The 19,005-nt window shown below is 37.6% G+C and overlaps 2 protein-coding genes across 2 annotated transcripts; one reads left to right on the plus strand and one right to left on the minus strand.

Moving 5' to 3' along the window:
• The first annotated feature begins 1,820 nt into the window (after nt 1-1,820).
• On the plus strand, nt 1,821-14,248 carry LOC311026255 (glycerophosphodiester phosphodiesterase domain-containing protein 5-like). The gene is made up of 16 exons (XM_084029669.1): nt 1,821-1,940; nt 3,450-3,631; nt 4,179-4,282; nt 4,938-5,031; nt 5,120-5,179; nt 5,769-5,867; nt 5,984-6,077; nt 6,148-6,293; nt 6,481-6,563; nt 6,848-6,998; nt 7,236-7,460; nt 7,770-7,927; nt 8,019-8,166; nt 9,061-9,143; nt 9,338-9,417; nt 13,905-14,248. Exons 2-16 carry the CDS (start codon nt 3,476-3,478, stop codon nt 14,066-14,068), a joined length of 1,845 nt encoding a protein of 614 aa, XP_083885795.1. The 5' UTR covers nt 1,821-1,940; nt 3,450-3,475; the 3' UTR covers nt 14,069-14,248.
• Nucleotides 14,249-14,320: 72 nt separating this feature from the next.
• vps26c (VPS26 endosomal protein sorting factor C) lies at nt 14,321-18,308 on the minus strand. Its single transcript, XM_084029681.1, has 8 exons — nt 18,111-18,308; nt 17,193-17,336; nt 16,664-16,813; nt 16,203-16,283; nt 16,003-16,077; nt 15,550-15,700; nt 15,323-15,475; nt 14,321-14,546 (listed from the first exon to the last, which is right to left on the minus strand). Exons 1-8 carry the CDS (start codon nt 18,165-18,167, stop codon nt 14,464-14,466), a joined length of 894 nt encoding a protein of 297 aa, XP_083885807.1. The 5' UTR covers nt 18,168-18,308; the 3' UTR covers nt 14,321-14,463.
• Nucleotides 18,309-19,005: the final 697 nt, after the last annotated feature.

Genomic DNA, 19,005 nt, shown 5'->3' on the forward strand with positions numbered 1-19,005 from the left:
TTTCGAGCTCTTCTGCTCCAAATCCCAAGTCCCACGCGCTACAAAACAGGAAGTACAGCGCCTTCAAAATAAAAGCCCATCACTGCTGTGGTATTCGAAATACTGAAAACTTTGTTTAACTTGAGTAAAAGTAGCAGTAACCTAGTGTAGAAATACTAGAAGTACAAAGCATCAAAAGCACATAAAGTTTAAGTAGCGTTATCAAATTGTAATTATTGATGCATCATTATTAAGCCCATTTATACTTTCTATTACTACATAATATGTATGTATGCGTGTGGATCGATTAAGACTTTATCCACAATAATACATCAGAATTTTATCTAAAATCTGTAAGGTAAATGCAGCAGACTAAAAAGTAAAATATGTAGGTACACAAAGCGTAAAGTAGCAGAAGATGGGACCACAAGTACCACAAAATTGTACTGAAGTACATTGTCTTACTTGTCTTAAGTGGTATATGTCTATGATGGTAGTCTGATGATTATTTATGTTTGCATTGTTAAAAATGAGCCACATTGTTATACCGTTCCTTAATCAAGATGGACAAAGACACCGTACTGTATTCATAGTCAAGCTGATATAAACCTGTAGGGCTCCATTCACTCCGGATCATTCACTGTTCTGTGGATTATCTAGAGTAACCGGATTGTATTTAGGCTGCCTTGCTGTTTATTTATTCTGGAGTGCTCGATGGCCAGAGGGCTGTAGCACTCACATCCTGAGAGATTCAGATCACATCATAACAGGGGAACAGTGTAGGAACTGTAGCCTCATTAATCCTCCAGTTTCACCACAGTGCATGCAGACTGTAAACGTGATAATACACATACTCACTTAGTGTGGTTAAAATGTAACTTTTGTTTAAAACTGTCTGACGAGATAAAGGACTCCTAATCTACATTAGATTACATCATGGATCCACAGAGTCTTTAACCTGCAGATCATGCCAAGACATAATTTAAAAAAAAGAAAAAAGTACAGCAAAGGCTGATGGGAATGTCATTTAAAAAAAGTTTTTTTGCAGGAATTTGGACCAATTTAAAATGTATTATAATTCATCCCTAAGAATCCATGTAATCGTTGTTGAGATATTTCAGTCCTGTAAATATTTAATTTAGCTAGTGTGGTATTCTTGGTATATGTGATGTTTTGGTGAAGAGCTTCAGTCTTTATGAAGGCTTTATGTTGCTCGGTAGCGCTCTCTGATTTGTAATTTGTTTCACTCCATAATCACAGATCTTCAAGGGTTTACTTTATTATTAATAGCATTATTATTACGTGACTATTAATACAATAATAAATGACCAAGTAGGCTATTATAGTTCCTCTTAGCCAGGCTTTCTATAACGTGTCTGTATACTTTATTTATTTTAGTGAATTACAGTAATATTTTTTTTTTTATGTAAGCAACATTGATAATAAACAGCCTTTTAATGGGAATTGATTTGATAAATTAATACATTTACCATTAATATGAATGTGTGTGTAAACCAGTCACCTGATGCTGCCGTTATGGCTACAGGTGTGTCGGGCATCAACAGGAACTTGGGTGAAGCAGCACAGAATTTGCAGAAGGTTCATTTCCGCGACGCTTTTCAAAATAAACCTCCGTTCCCCTGTTGTTGGGGTGTAGTTTAAGTCAACATTCACAACAGAATGCTGTATTGTCACGAGGTCCGTCGCCGTTGATGATAACGCGTTATGCCCTATTATAATTGGCAAATATAAAGAATAAGTTAAAAAAACAAATGCGGTGCTATATATGTTTTTGAGCATTTAGCTTCCGGTACCCGTGTAGGTAACTCTGGTCAGCTCGACTCAACCTCCTCATCCGAGGCCACTTCTCCTCATCGGTACCCGAGGAAGAACGGACGCACTGCGGCTTCTTCTCTGCCTCTTCAACGGGAACCGAACCCGAGGTTTTACCTGGAGGGAAGGTATGTCGTCATACGTGTAGTTTAATGCTTTAACCGTTATCTCTGCGCACATCTCGGCGGTCCCGTTCTCCTCTTTATGTTGCGTTAATCGCCAGACTTCATTATAAAAACGCGCCAGTTTGTTGTTATCGTGCTTTCTGGCCGGAGCGGACAGCTGATATACATAATTAACCATTGCTATGAATGATTAGGATGCACACTTTAATTCGGCTCACATACAAAACATGAATTAATGCGGATCTGCACATTTTGATTATAATTAGTTTGACATGTGTGCAGAATTTACCGACACAGCGACGAGGCGTTCATATCAAACGTTGTTCTGTTTATGCCGATTCGCCTATTGGATAGATTTTTTCTGCTAAGTTATACATTTTCACACAACTGACAGCTTTGTTTTGCTCAGACTGCAAAGAGTGCTGTTACGCATACATAATGTATTTTATATTTGCGTATTTGAATGTAAACACCAAGTTTATTGGTGTAAATCATGAGTTTATATTTTTTTTCGAGACGGGTCAAATCACAAACACTAGCAATATAATTGTGTATGTTAATGCGTATCATTTATCTGCACATTTTATTTTAATTGTAATAAAAGTATAATTTAATAGACGCTCAAGGAGATTTACAACAGGCAGAGTTGCCCTTTGTTCTCCAGCAAAGATAATGACCTAAAAAAACACACCTGAGTTGCCCAAGACCTGCCAAGTGGGGTCAGGGTCAGGGTCAATCTGAGACTTCACTGTAGCCACGGAGACATTTCTGTTGATTTCCTGCCCAATGGAACAAACTCACAATAGTTTACAATAACTCAACTTTTAGTTTAGCCACAGATTTCCTGCTGAGACTTTTGGAAATGAGGCTTGTAATAATAGATTTAAAGAATTTAGGATTGGATTTTTTTTTGCTATGTTTTAAGTCTGCATAGTAATGTGACTCAAACCTGTCATAATTCAAGCATGTGTATTTATTTATAACTTATATTTTGTATAAAAGTATAATGCCTCCATAGTGTAGGAGAAAGTATTCATATAATTTACTTACGTAAAAGTACCAATACCGCACTAAAAATACTGCATTTATTTAAGTTAAAATATTTAAGCATAATCAGTAAATTACTTGATGCAGAAAAATCTTCTCACAATTAAACTATTATATTATTATTACTTATTTATGTAAAAATCAGGAATTTACTCTTGTATTCTGTGCTCATTTTTGAGCTATTAACTAATTTGTTACATTATGGATTAATCGGATTGGGTTACTAATTATAATCCCAATAATCAACTAATGGTTTTAGCTCTACTTGTATAAATATTTGGGTAGTTTGCTTTGTACATTTTGTGTGCAGAAATATTGATGTGTGTAACACAAGTAACAAATGTAGGGGGTAAAAAGTACAAGAGATGTAGTGGAGTAGAAGTAAGTCGCATGTAAAGTGTAGTACAAGTACATTTCAAATGTGTACTTAAGTACAGGTCACATTCCAACACTGTGGTGTTCCAGAGGTCAGGATGGAGGTCGTGTGAACGATGGCGTCCACGTTGTCCCGGCTGCAGCTTCGTGCCGAGCTGCTGCGGCGCCGCGAGCACCGGCCCTTCGTGTGGTGTCTGTCCGGTCTGTACGGCTGCCGGTGGAGACGCTACGACAGGAGCTGCACTCGGCCGGGAGACTGCTGCTGCAACAAGGTCAGACCACGAGACCCGACATGATGACCCTAAAGGTCACCCATGAAGAGTTAGGAATCCAACACTGGTTCAGAAAGAGATTAAAATTTAATAATATTTCAAAGCTTTTAATTGGTAATACTACAACGCAGGAATGCTCCATTACAAGTACAAATCCTGCCTTTTAATATTGGAGAGAAACTACAGAGGTATTATCAGCAAAATGTATTTAAAGTACAGACATTCTAATACTCAGGTAGAAGTACAAGAGATACAGGACTCTGGTAGAAGACTCTGAAAAATACAGGCTCTGAAATGTACTCTAAGTAGAAAGTAAAAAGTACCCCTATGAAGGACATTTCTACTGCCTGTTTTTTGGTAAGGTTAACTGAATCTTGCGTCATATTAATACGTACTTCTGTACATTAACAAAGTATTTTTTGTAACTTCCCACCTCTGATCACTTTTACTGTTTTATATTTTTCTGTGCACATACATGACCACGTGAGCTGTTTATTTAAAGAACATGCTGTTTGTTAAAGGTTTAATGTGTTTCATGTGTCCACAGCTGGAAGGTGTCAGCTTCGCTCTGCTCGTGGCGGCTTTCTGCTTGACGCTGGTGTTTCTCTACTTCTGGGGACAAGCCGAGAACGACTACAACGACTTTGACTGGTGGGTTGACTGTTCAGGAGAAAACCTCGTAGCGTTCGGGATGAGGTCATAGCTTGTTGTTGAGCATCAGGAAGTCCAACGCAGTGGACAGATGAAGGATGTCGCTGGTTACGTCTGCAGGTGTCCCGCTGGACTACAAATCCCTTTGGAAGTGCCCGTAGATGTAGTTCCTTATGGATCATTCTGATTGCAAAGTATAAATTCATTAGGTCATCCACTGCACGCATCATACACGGCAAGTGAGGGTTTCTTCCTAAAAAATGCATGACTTTATTCTAATTTTCTCATAAATGTACCACTTAAATCTCAGAAAATATTTTGAGATTTTTGAGATTATAAAATAAATAATATAAGTTTTTTTCTCATAAATGAATTAAATGAAATTAAATAAGCAAATACAATTTCATTTAAATAAAGAAGTTTAATTTAAGAATATGCAACATTAGTCGTCTTCTACATCTTCTTATACTAAACCCTCAGAAAAACGGCATGAAACAGACACAGTTAACAGTTGACCAATAAGACACTCCAAAGGAATGAAAACCTTCTGTCTTCTCTCTGCATTTCAGACTGTGTATCTAGTTGTATTGTCTGGTTTAAATCTCCAACAGCCTCTCTGTATTTTAACTTGCCTGAATCGTGTCTTCCTGTGCAGGTTTAACTTTGGGAACTTGGGCTTCTGGTTTCCTTGGTCCGTGGTGCTGCTGGTCATCGCTGCAGGCTTCTTCACCTACGTCACTGTGCTCATGGTGAGGCAGACACACAGCACTGATCCCGGATCCTGTTTACCACCCATTAGATTTGTGTTTGATTGTGTGTTTTTCATCTCGTGTGCAGCTGCTGGCTGTGTGTTTGTTGTCCGAAGGCCAGAAGCTTCATCTGCACTGGAGTCACAAGGTAACGGCTTCTCCCTCACAGTTCCACATCCATGCTGAGATGATGATGGTCAAAGTTCAGAGAATAACAAATTACATTTAATGAAGTAGTGTTCTTAAAGGGATAGTGTAATCAAGTGGTGTTCTTAAAGGGCCAGTGTAATCAAGTGGTGTTCTTAAAGGGCCAGTGTAATCAAGTGGTGTTCTTAAAGGGCCAGTGTAATCAAGTGGTGTCTTTAAAGGGCCAGTGTAATCAAGTGGTGTTCTTAAAGGGCCAGTGTAATCAAGTGGTGTTCTTAAAGGGCCAGTGTAATCAAGTGGTGTTCTTAAAGGGCCAGTGTAATCAAGTGGTGTTCTTAAAGGGCCAGTGTAATCAAGTAGTTTTCTTAAAGGGCCGTTGTGCGGGATTTGAGTATCCCAGGTTTTCATAAATGTACTACTTTAAGTTCGCAATATTTCTTGGAATATTGGCCCTCTTCCCCCTGGCTCCTTTTTTTTCACCTACTCTGGCCCTAATACGCCGTTGTACAAATGGACCTGGAACATGTATTTACGTTGTAAATTATTTGTAAAACTGATTGTGGATGGATGTCATGTTTTTTGTTTATCAGATTGGGATCCTGGTGAGTCTCACTTTCTCCATCGCAGCCACCGCCGTCTTATCGGACCTGTGGAGTAAGGAGTGGACCACTTTGCTGCTTTCCTTCCAGGTGACCCTCCTCGTCCTCCTCTTCTTCCTCGTCCTCCTCCTCCATCAGCCTTCTTCGCCTCCTCTCAGGGTGGTTTCTACTCCTGATGCCGTCTTTGTTTTGTATCGCGACTGCAGGTGACTGCACCTTATCTCCATGTGGGCGGAGTCTTACTGATGACGGCGCTGGCTTGGCCGATAGCCTTGCATTTCTTCCGCATGAACAGCAGAGGTGAGCTGAACGGTTTGCTCGTCACGTCCAGATAAGGTCACATGATTTAAAAGTCGTGTTTGTGTGTCAGTAAGGCGGGGTTTGATCGTCGGGGCATACCTGTCCGTCTTGTCCGCCCTCTACCTGGTGCCGCTCGGTCTGTATTCTCCTTGTATCAAAGAGGTCGGGGCCCTGGGGCCCGCACCAGCCCTCATCGGCCACAGAGGAGCACCCATGGTGAGCTCAGCCGCGTTTCCCATGATGCTTTGAGTCATTGAGAAGCAAAAACCGAGAGGAAGTATGAAGCAGTCGATTATCAATATAGCTGCAGATACAGTTTCTGTCTATCAATAAATCAAATTAAAAATCAACTTTTATTACAAGCAGCTTGTAGTGGATTATCACGGGTAAATCCTTTTCGCAGCTCGCGCCAGAAAACACTCTGATGTCCTTCGAAAAGGCAGTGGAAGCAGGAAGTGACGGCCTGGAGACAGATGTGACCATCAGGTCAGTCAGCTGTCAGCCTGGTTGTCCACAGGAAGGCTGGGAATCTACTTTTAGAACAGATATAGTACTTTCTACTCCTTATTAATAGGATGCCAGATTCAGTTAGCCTTGCAAAAAAAAATCAGAACTGTCATTTTACTTTGAGTACATTTCCACTTTTACTTGAGTCTTTTTGAACAGAATTATCTGTGTACCTGTATCTGAATGTCTGTACTTTTGAGACTATACTTAATATGAGGAGTACTTTAGTATGTGTGTATTTCACCTCGTGGTCGGGGTTGTAGCGTCGATGGGGTGCCCTTCCTGATGCACGACCACACCCTCCGACGGACCACCAACATCCACCAGGTTTTCCCCAACCGGACCGGCGACCCGGCTGCCATGTTCACCTGGGCCGAGCTGGAGAGCCTGAACGCCGGCGCCTGGTTCCTCTCGGTGAGTCTCACACAGTAGGAAATATACTGCAGTACTTTGTTGTACTGAGTTTATTTTGGATGGTGGTACAAACTGGGAAATGACAAAGAAAATACTTTTCATTACTTTAGTGAAATTATTGGTGGATATCAGCTGTCCACTGTGCGTGCAGCTGACACGTGGTAGTTAATGAAGAACATGTTGGCCTGCGTGTCACATCCCAGTATTGATTAAGTATTGATCTGTGTCCCTTTCCAGCACAATCCGTTTGGTACAGCCGGCTCCCTGCGAGCGGAGGACCGACTGCAGGCAGGGAAGCAGCCTGTCTGCAGCCTGCAGGCCTTCCTCCAGCTGGCAGCTCACAGAGGCAAACTGGTGATCTTTGACCTCTACCGCCCGCCCAGAGGTCACCCGTACAGGGACACCTGGATCCAACGCACGCTGGAGGTCATCCAGAACGAGTCCTCCATTCACTCCTCACAGGTGAGGCGTCCCCGTTTGATTCCAGGTTAGGATGCTCCACCAAGTGGACGTGAAAGTCAACTCAAATAATACACAGTTTAATCAGTCATCTCTGTTGACTCCAGTGGGAAACTGGAGTCAGATCAGTATGATCAGCCGCAGCGCCCGATCAATAACACATATCCAATTTTATTTCTAGTGTCATATCACAGCAAATGTTATCTCAGGACTAGAAAGCACTCATGGTTTTCAGAGTCAATTCATTTGTGTGTGTGTGTGTGTGTGTGTGTGCACGTGTGCGTGTGCACGTGCTGGATGCTCACTCACCAGGTGCTGTGGCTGCCACCCGACCTGCGAGCTCTGGTCCAGGAAATCGATCCCGAGCTCCAGCAGACATCAGGCACTCGGCTCCCTCTAGAGGAGCTCCAGAGCAACCACATCGTCAAACTCAACCTGCACTACAGCTCCATGTCCACCAGGCTCACCAGGTGTGTGTGTGTGTGTGTGTGTGTGTGTGTGTGTGTGTGTGTGTGTATGTATCTATCTTAATGCATCATGACTTTTCTCTGTGATGTGCAGTGAGTACGCCGCGGCGAACATCACCACCAACCTGTATGTGATCAGCCAGCCGTGGCTCTTCTCCCTGGCCTGGTGTTCTGGAGTCCAGTCGGTGACCACCAACGCCCCCCAGCTCCTCAGCACCATGAGCTCCCCCCTCTTCCTCATGGTAACAAGCAACACCGTGTACTTTTACCAAGTATGCCACTCAAGTACATCATTTAAGGGATTTCCATTTTCTTTCTTATTTATACTTCTAATCCACTATATCTCAGAGGTAAATACTGTACTAGTTAGTTTACAGATTTGTTTTTTATGTCCAGTGAAAACCATCTAAACTGAGGCTTGAAGTCTTTATTTCTTTATTTCTCCTTTAAGCTAAATAAACTCTTTAAAAAGCCACTTGGATCAGCTGGAAATGCATTATCATATATGACTCTCACAGAGAAGGTCCAAACACAAGGTGATCTCGTGGATTTCTGTAGATTATTATTATTATTAAAGTTGCCTCGATGGTTCCAGAGCACCATCTAGTGAGCTGCTGAGGTATTGCACAATTGTTATATAAAATAAAATAAAAAAAACACAAACGTAGTTATTTTTACAGCAAAATATGTCCAAGAATTCACATAGGTACATAAAATATTATTATTAACTTAGAAACAACCCTGAGTCGGTAAAAGCAAACATGACATTTAGATTAATAATGGCAGGCAGTGATGATTATTTTATTATTACAGCTCACAGTGATACATTTACAACCCAGTGTGTTTTTGTCATGTTATGTTTTTTTCTCATTTCTTTGAGAAGGTGTTCCTCGGGTATTATTTTTTTCCAACACTCAAAGTCGGCCTGAAGTTACAAAAATTACTCAACATTATATAAAGGAGTTAAAAACATCCAGAGCAGTAAAATTTTGCATTGATATCACTGCTGTACTGTGTATGTTGCATTTAAATACGTTGTGTATACTGTTGGGTTGTTAAAGGAGGAGAATTTTAATTTAAGAGTGAAATAACATATTTGAAGATATATGAACAAAGATTTGTTTTGTGTGTCTCAGAGTCCAGACGAGTACAACCTGATGTGGATTCTCACTGACCTGGTGTCCCTCCTGCTCATCATCCTCATCTTCATCTTTCACCGGTGAATCACACACATGCACTTTAAAAGGAAGTATTCAGAAGTACTACTTAATACTCTGCTGCAAGTCCTGAGTTGAAATAGTCAGTTAGAGGGGCCAGTAAACGCAACGGTACTTGAGTCAATATACATGGAACACTGATGAGCAGTGAGCAAGATACAGCAAGTTTGAACTGAATGGTCACATGTGATTGCAGATGGAGAGAGCGAGGACTGGCTTTCTGCTCAGGCGGCAGAATCACGCTTGACAACGGCACTTACAGCAAGTTTGAAACAGGTGAGCCGCTGTGAGGAAACGTGAGGAAGCAAAAAACCCACAGAATCAGTGTAGAATGGACGTTGAACCGTTCTCTGTGGACCGCTACAAAAACAATGCCGACTGGTTCATGACTATGACAACACTACTGATTTTTTTCAACATGCTATACTGACTTTTTTTGGTGACTTTTTTCATGACTTTTTCAACATGCTATACTGACTTTTTTTCATGACTATTTTTGGTGACTTTTTTCGACATACTATATGGACTTTTTAAAATACTTTTTCGACATGCTATACTGACTTTTTTTCATGACTTTTTTTGGTGACTTTTTTCATGACTTTTTCAACATGCTATACTGACTTTTTTTCATGACTATTTTTGGTGACTTTTTTCGACATACTATATGGACTTTTTTAAATACTTTTTCGACATGCTATACTGACTTTTTTTTTTAAAGACATGGACGCCATTTATTAGAGGTGGACAGATCGGAAACATAGGAGAGAGGGGGTGTGACATGCAGCAAAGGACCTCCGCCCAGGATTCGAACCGGGGTCAGCTGCGTATGTGCGTACGTTCGTACATGGCATGCACTCTAACCACCCTGCCACCTGCGCACCATGAATTTTTTTCATGACTTTTTTCGACATGCTATACTTTTTTTTCTGGCTTTTTTTGGTGACTTTTTTCAACATACTATACTGACTTTTTTCAACATACTATACTGACTTTTTTTGGTGACTTTTTTCAACATACTATACTGACTTTTTTTGGTGACTTTTTTCAACATACTATACTGACTTTTTTTTGGTGACTTTTTTCAACATACTATACTGACTTTTTTTGGTGACTTTTTTCAACATACTATACTGATTTTTTTTTTGTGACTTTTTTCATACTTTTTTTTTCCAATACTTTTTTCATAACTTTTTTTCCCTGACTTTTTTTCATTACTTTGACATGCTATACTGACTTATTTTTGTGACTTTTTTCAACATACTATACTGACTTTTTTCATTACTTTTTTTCATTACTTTTTTTCATTACTTTTTTCAACATACTATACTGACTTTTTTTGGTGACTTTTTTCAACATACTATACTGACTTTTTTTGGTGACTTTTTTCAACATACTATACTGACTTTTTTCAACATACTATACTGACTTTTTTGGTGACTTTTTTCATTACTTTTTTTTCATAACTTTTTTTCATTACTTTTTTCAACATACTATACTGACTTTTTTTGGTGACTTTTTTCAACATACTATACTGACTTTTTTCAACATACTATACTGACTTTTTTGGTGACTTTTTTCATGACTTTTTTTCCCTGACTTTTTTTCATTACTTTGACATGCTATACTGACTTTTTTTTGTGACTTTTTTCAACATACTTTACTGACTTTTTTTGGTTACTTTTTTCATGACTTTTTTTCATTACTTTGACATGCTATACTGACTTATTTTTGTGACTTTTTTCAACATACTATACTGACTTTTTTTCACAACTTTTTTTTCATTATTTCTTTTGGTGACTTTTCAATACTTTTTTCCATTACTTTTTTCATTACTTTTTTCAACATACTATACTGACTTTTTTTGGTGACTTTTTTCCACATACTATACTGACTTTTTTTTGGTGACTTTTTTTCATAATTTTTTTTTCCAATACTTTTTTCATAACTTTTTTTCCCTGACTTTTTTTCATTACTTTGACATGCTATACTGACTTATTTTTGTGACTTTTTTCAACATACTATACTGACTTTTTTCATTACTTTTTTTCATTACTTTTTTCAACATACTATACTGACTTTTTTTGGTGACTTTTTTCAACATACTATACTGACTTTTTTTGGTGACTTTTTTCAACATACTATACTGACTTTTTTCAACATACTATACTGACTTTTTTGGTGACTTTTTTCATGACTTTTTTTTCATAACTTTTTTTCATTACTTTTTTCGACATGCTATGCTGACTTTTTTGTGTGACTTTTTTCAACATACTTTACTGACTTTTTTTGGTTACTTTTTTCATGACTTTTTTTCATTACTTTGACATGCTATACTGACTTATTTTTGTGACTTTTTTCAACATACTATACTGACTTTTTTTCACAACTTTTTTTTCATTACTTCTTTTGGTGACTTTTCAATACTTTTTTCCATTACTTTTTTCATTACTTTTTTCAACATACTATACTGACTTTTTTTTGTGACTTTTTTCAACATACTATACTGACTTTTTTTCATAACTTTTTTTTCATTACTTCTTTTGGTGACTTTTCAATACTTTTTTCCATTACTTTTTTCATTACTTTTTTCAACATACTATACTGACTTTTTTTGGTGACTTTTTTCAACATACTATACTGACTTTCTTTTGGTGACTTTTTTCATAATTTTTTTTTCCAATACTTTTTTCATAACTTTTTTTCCCCGATTACTTTGACATGCTATACCAACTTATTTTTGACTTTTTTCAACATACTATACAGACTTTTTTCATAACTTTTTTTTTCATAACGTTTTTTCAGTACTTTTTTCATACTTTTTTTTCATGACTTTTCATGACTTTTTTTCGACATGCTATACTGACTTTTTTTCATAACTTTTTTTTCATTACTTCTTTTGGTGACTTTTCAATACTTTTTCCATTACTTTTTTTCATTACTTTTTTCAACATACTATACTGACTTTTTTTTCTGACTTTTTTTGGTGACTTTTTTCAACATACTATACTGACTTTTTTTTCGGACTTTTTTGGTGACTTTTTTCAACATACTATACTGACTTTTTTCAACATACTATACTGACTTTTTTTGGTGACTTTTTTCAACATACTATACTGACTTTTTTTCATTACTTTTTTCAACATACTATACTGACTTTTTTTGGTGACTTTTTTCAACATACTATACTGACTTTCTTTTGGTGACTTTTTTCATAATTTTTTTTTCCAATACTTTTTTCATAACTTTTTTTCCCCGATTACTTTGACATGCTATACCAACTTATTTTTGACTTTTTTCAACATACTATACAGACTTTTTTCATAACGTTTTTTCAGTACTTTTTTCATACTTTTTTTTCATGACTTTTCATGACTTTTTTTCGACATGCTATACTGACTTTTTTTCATAACTTTTTTTTCATTACTTCTTTTGGTGACTTTTCAATACTTTTTCCATTACTTTTTTTCATTACTTTTTTCAACATACTATACTGACTTTTTTTTCTGACTTTTTTTGGTGACTTTTTTCAACATACTATACTGACTTTTTTTTCGGACTTTTTTGGTGACTTTTTTCAACATACTATACTGACTTTTTTCAACATACTATACTGACTTTTTTTGGTGACTTTTTTCAACATACTATACTGACTTTTTTTCATTACTTTTTTCAACATACTATACTGACTTTTTTTGGTGACTTTTTTCAACATACTATACTGACTTTCTTTTGGTGACTTTTTTCATAATTTTTTTTTCCAATACTTTTTTCATAACTTTTTTTCCCCGATTACTTTGACATGCTATACCAACTTATTTTTGACTTTTTTCAACATACTATACAGACTTTTTTCATAACGTTTTTTCAGTACTTTTTTCATACTTTTTTTTCATGACTTTTCATGACTTTTTTTCGACATGCTATACTGACTTTTTTTCATAACTTTTTTTTCATTACTTCTTTTGGTGACTTTTCAATACTTTTTCCATTACTTTTTTTCATTACTTTTTTCAACATACTATACTGACTTTTTTTTCTGACTTTTTTTGGTGACTTTTTTCAACATACTATACTGACTTTTTTTTCGGACTTTTTTTGGTGACTTTTTTCAACATACTATACTGACTTTTTTCAACATACTATACTGACTTTTTTTGGTGACTTTTTTCAACATACTATACTGACTTTTTTTTGGTGACTTTTTTCAACATACTATACTGACTTTTTTTGGTGACTTTTTTCAACATACTATACTGACTTTTTTGTGACTTTTTTCATGACTTTTTTTTTCATGACTTTTTTCGACATGCTATACTGACTTTTTTTTGTGACTTTTTTCAACATACTTTACTGACTTTTTTAAAAACTTTTTTTCATTACTTTTTTTTTCATAACGTTTTTTCAGTACTTTTTTCATTACTTTTTTGTCATTACTTTTTGTTACTTTTTCATTACTTTTTTTCCATTACTTTTTTCGTCACTTTGACTTTTTACTACATGCTATACCTACTTTTTTTCATTACTTTTTTTTCATGACTATTTTTCCATTACTTTTTTTGTTACTTTTTTCATTACTTTTTTCGACATGCTATACTGACTTTTTTTCGTAACTTTTTTTTCGACATACTATACAGACTTTTTTTCATTACTTTTTTCTTGACTTTCTAAAATACTTTTTCGACATGCTATACTAACTTTCTTTCATTACTTTTTTTCGTGGCTCTTTTATGTCAAGAGTAAATCATCCATTTCCTTGTGCTCAGATCTGCGCCTGCCTGTCAGCTGTTCTGGATTCCCAATCTCCTGCCTGCCTTCTCACTCTGTCAGCCGCCAAACCCAGCTCCCGATCCCCGTCAGTCCAGCTACCGGATTCACCCAGGAACGCTCAACATCCGCCTTGCCTGTCTGCAATTATCTCCATTCTTGAAAACCAAGTTTTGTAATGAAATGTATAATCTGCGTCAGTGTCTATGTGCTGTGTTCTGGGATGACTGGAAGTTAACAATATATTATAACTTTTATGGTTCTTGTATGACTAAAAACATCTTGAGTTTGACACACATCTGACAGAGAAAAGCTGTTTAAAATCTGAAAATGCATTATTGTTATTTTTATTATGAGGAGTTTTAGTTTCAAAGACTTTGACTTCGATTTTCAAAAATGTGACATTTATTAAATATAACAAACACTTTAGGTCATATTCATTAATGACAAAATCTGGTTGGTTTAACGTCTGATAATTAACATTATTAGAGGAATGTTGCATTATGCAAAAAGTCCTGTGTATTGTAGGGAGCATCGAAGTCCTTGAACTTGTCCGACTTAAACTCTGCACAGCTTTAGAGGAAAGTTTTCCGTGATCAGGTGATCATCATGAAGTATGATGACAACGTTGACTTCAAACTCTGAAAAAGACAGAAAAAAAACGTACGTCACAAAAACAGTAAATAGATAATAATCCTTTTCAGATGACGGGATATAAATGTTACAGAAGGGAAAAGGTCTTAAGGGGTCAAAACTCCTTGTCATTTATGAGTATGTTTATTGTTAAGACAGAGGTTATTGGGGACGTCCCATGAACAGTGTACTAATACTAGCAATCAAAGCAAAATAGCAATCATCAAAAAGTTCTTTACGCATGATTTCATAAAAAAATCATAAGTCAAAAAAAAATATTTCAGGTGGCATAAAAATGTCAGTGTATTGTTTTTATAAGACATCATATAAATGTCATTGCATTGTATGTTATGTAAAGATTTTCATAAAAAAACGTCACTTTCACTTGACGGCACAAAACATCCGAGTATATTAGTTTGTCACAAAAATAAACAATAAAAAGTCAATAAAATATGTGCAGGATTTCCATAAATAAATTCCACTTCAGCATATAACTTAAATCTTAAAAACATTGAAAACAAGCTACAAAATTGAATACCTCAGAAAATGGCCTTTAAAATGTACTACTTAAAAGACCCTGCATAAACCCATATCAATATATATTAATGTATAAATATCCTGCAGGTTATAAAGTACTGGAAATTAGATCCTAATACTGAACTCTGTTAAGATTTTGAATGCAAGAAGTTTGCTTGAGTCTTCCACTATTTACGACCCGTTTTTGAAGTTTCACCAGTGAAACCAGTGGAGTCAGGACTGAAGGCAGACTGGGGGCTTCACTGACCGACTTTGAAGTTGGTGGTCTCCAGCGTGGGGCAGGTGAAGAGCCTGGGGAACACCATGTAGATGGGGATCTGGAGGCCGTGGCAGATATCGCCCTCAGTTATCTGGATGTTCTGGATCTCCGTGGCGTCTCTGGCGTAACCTTCGGCACAGCCTGGACGGTTGAGACGGACATTTAGAAAAAAACTGAAATCCAATCGCGGTCATGTTATCGCAGCGTGAACTCACCACAGGTCTCCACCCGCACCAGCTGTAGTTCAATACTCTTTATGGGGACGTCCGAGGTCTCCACCATCACCTCGCCGGTCAACGGCTGGCTGATCACACAGTTGGTGGCGTCTAAGTTGCCTCTGACTAGAAACTTTGGCAGCAAACTCCTCTGAGGACAGAAAGTTCATCCTCTCAGTACAGATCAGTTAATAGTTCACCACCAGAATAGTTCACCAAAAGTGAAGAATTGTGTATAGTACTCAAGTCACCATGAGAAAGGGTTTTTAAACCTGTATTTTAAAAAATCTATTTTCAACTTCTCTACCACATTATTGTGATCCAGATTAAATTCTACATCGTCCCTACTCCGCTCTCCTTAACGCCACTCTTAAGCACACTAAATACAATTTAGATTGTTTAGGAGTGAACCATTCCTTGAAAAAAACTAAATATTTATTACATTTTTCTCACCTCACGGGTGTTCTGCAAGGTTTCTGGAGTGATGGTGAAGTTGACCGGGGTGGGGACAACTTTTGCTTTCTGGGGCTGAAAATCAAACGGAGCATGAAATTAGTTTGTAGCGATGTGCACATACAAAAAGCAGCTTTAAACGGTCAAACGTCACCACAGCGTACGGGTATATTTATCTAAAGGATACGTGTCTCACTCACCTGGCAGTGCACGATGAACTCACAGTTCCTGCTCAGGTCTTTGGCCAGCAGGGGGCGCTTCATGTCACAGCGGAGGGTGTACTGAGGAGAAGACAGGGTGGTTTACTGACAGGAAATCATTTATTTCAAATGTACAACTATTTTAATATTTAACTGTGTGAATTATCAAATACATAAAAACGGAATATAGGGAGTTGGTGATCTCGCCTTAAAGCTTTCAGGAGAGTCTTTGTATTTAGCGTTTAGCTTCCTGCGTATTTATATCTGAGTGTTTAAGCCCGTCCCCTGTCTTCCTCTTATTTTGATGTTGTCTCTCAGAAATCCTCTGCTGGACTTCTGTAATGTTACACTACTTAAACATGTTTTTTTCTTATTATTTGAGTGGATTAACAATGCTCATTATCAGGTAGTTGTTCGTGAGCTCTTGTGGAAGCAGATTCAGCATGACGTCCCCAACTCACTTGAATGTTGACGAAGACGCCGTGGTAGGTCTCATACAGCACCTTGTTGCCTTTGGTGTTCAGAGGGAACTCAAAGGGGATCTCGGTCCGGCCGGCTGGGATCTTTCCTGCCTTGGAAACCTCGATGTTACTGCTGATCAGCTGGATAGGCTGCAAACACGCGAGCAGGAAGGTCAGATTAGCAAACATCACTAAAGCTGAAAACGGCTGGTTTTCTTCTTAGAGATACAAAGTTCTACCGATGATTTTATAGGATATGATGCATTGGTGTAAATTCAATTTAACTTTATTATTCTTTAGACTCATGGGTCCATGTCAAAAAAGTGTATATAAAACATGAAAAAAATAAAAGTAAAACAGTACACAAAGTTGACAATAGATGTAAATCCCAGAAAAACATGAGCTGCTTTACTTTTCTGCGTTTAGGTCTATTAATCTGGTTTCTGTGTGAGAATCAGTGAGGTTTGATTAAAGTTATTCGGAAAGTTTCCTTTTAGCCGGCAGACCTTCAGACTGACTGTTAGTTCACCTTGACAGAGTTGTAAAAAGCCTCGAAGACACCGACGCTCTTGGAGCTGAGCTGCAGGTTCACCAGCCCCTCCATGCTCAGAGAGATGCCGTGGTGCTGCAGCGCCTCCTTACACACCAGCAAGATGACACCGGCCACCACTTCCTGCGCACACACACACACACACACACACACATACATACAAACATATACACACACACACACACACACACACACATACAAACATATACACACACACACACACACACATACATACAAAAACACACACACACACATACAAACATACACACACACATACATACAAACATATACACACACACACACACACACACATACATACAAACATACACACACACAGACACACACACACACACACACACATACAAACATACACACACACACGCGCACGCACACACACACACACACACAAACATATACACACACACACACACACACACACACACACACACATACATACAAACATACACACACAGACACACACACACACACACACACACACACATACAAACATACACACACACACACATACAAACATACACACACACACACACACACACACACACACACACACACACACACACACACACACACACACAAAACAAGGCATAGTTATGAAGTAGCCTACTGTGGTCGAACTGTTTGTCGTGATCTTCCGGGAGCACAGAATCTAACGGGCACAGATTTTCTCGCTACACGTCGTTAATCAGATCAGCTGCTGGTCACGTGCGGAAAGGAAGACGCCCCTAGCTAACTATACAGCTAACTGTTACCGTAATACAATACAGTCTTTTAATTGTAATTACGTTAATCACTGCGACAGTTAAGGCTCGTGTTAACAAAGCAGCACACAAGAGTCGGGTTGTTAGCTAACTAAGCTAACTGTGGTTGGTTACTTACCCCTTCATGGTAAACTTTGTTCGCTCTTTTCAGTCTAATATCCAACGTGACGCTCATCTCTGACCGTCTCACATCAGACGGGCGTTTAAAGATCTGGTTCTGGGCTACGATGTGTTAATAAAGAATAAGAAACTACGCGTTTATTTACTGAAACATCTTTTACTCTCCTGGTTTGTCTGTCTTCCGCCTGGCAGCAACAACAACAACACGACTTCCGGTCAAAGTCCTTCAGAATAAAAGTACCATCCGCTTCCTGGGATGAACCCTTCAAAGTCAAACATTCTAGAAATCTTGATCGTGTCAGGGCCAGTTGTGTAGCACACCTATTATTAAGGTAAGGGTAGTAATATCACAGTGTTAATATAAATATTAATTTAGCTTAAATTCTAGAAAACAACCAAATCTACTATCTCATATACAAGTGTGTGTTTATATATATATAAAGTTGCTGCTGTTGCTGTCTCTGTCAGATGAACAGATCACGTGTTTAGGATTGAACTATTGTCTACACACACATTGTGTTGCCACAATAAAAGCTAAAGTCAACCTGAGAAGGTCTCACTGGTGGCTGAACCTGTTTTGTCCTTCAAATGGCTCCGTTCTTTATAACCACATGTTCCTATAGTGAGTTGTGGTGAATGGAGCTCATCCCAGCTCCAGAATGGCATCAGTGAAAGAAGTATTTGATATTTTACTTTAGTAAAAGTAACGCTACCACAGCCTACAAATACTCTAATTTAATCTAATTAAAAATCTTTATCTAAAAAGATATAAAGCTTTGAAATGAAAGTAGCAGATTTGAGGTAGAAGTATGTCAAAATGTCAGTAAAAGTACTTGGTTACTTTCCACCGCTGGCGTTGACATTAACTTTCCATTTTTACAAAAATAAAAAAA

Source organism: Eutrigla gurnardus, assembly GCF_963514095.1.
Source record: "Eutrigla gurnardus genome assembly, chromosome: 15".
Taxonomy (NCBI): Eukaryota; Metazoa; Chordata; class Actinopteri; order Perciformes; family Triglidae; genus Eutrigla; species Eutrigla gurnardus.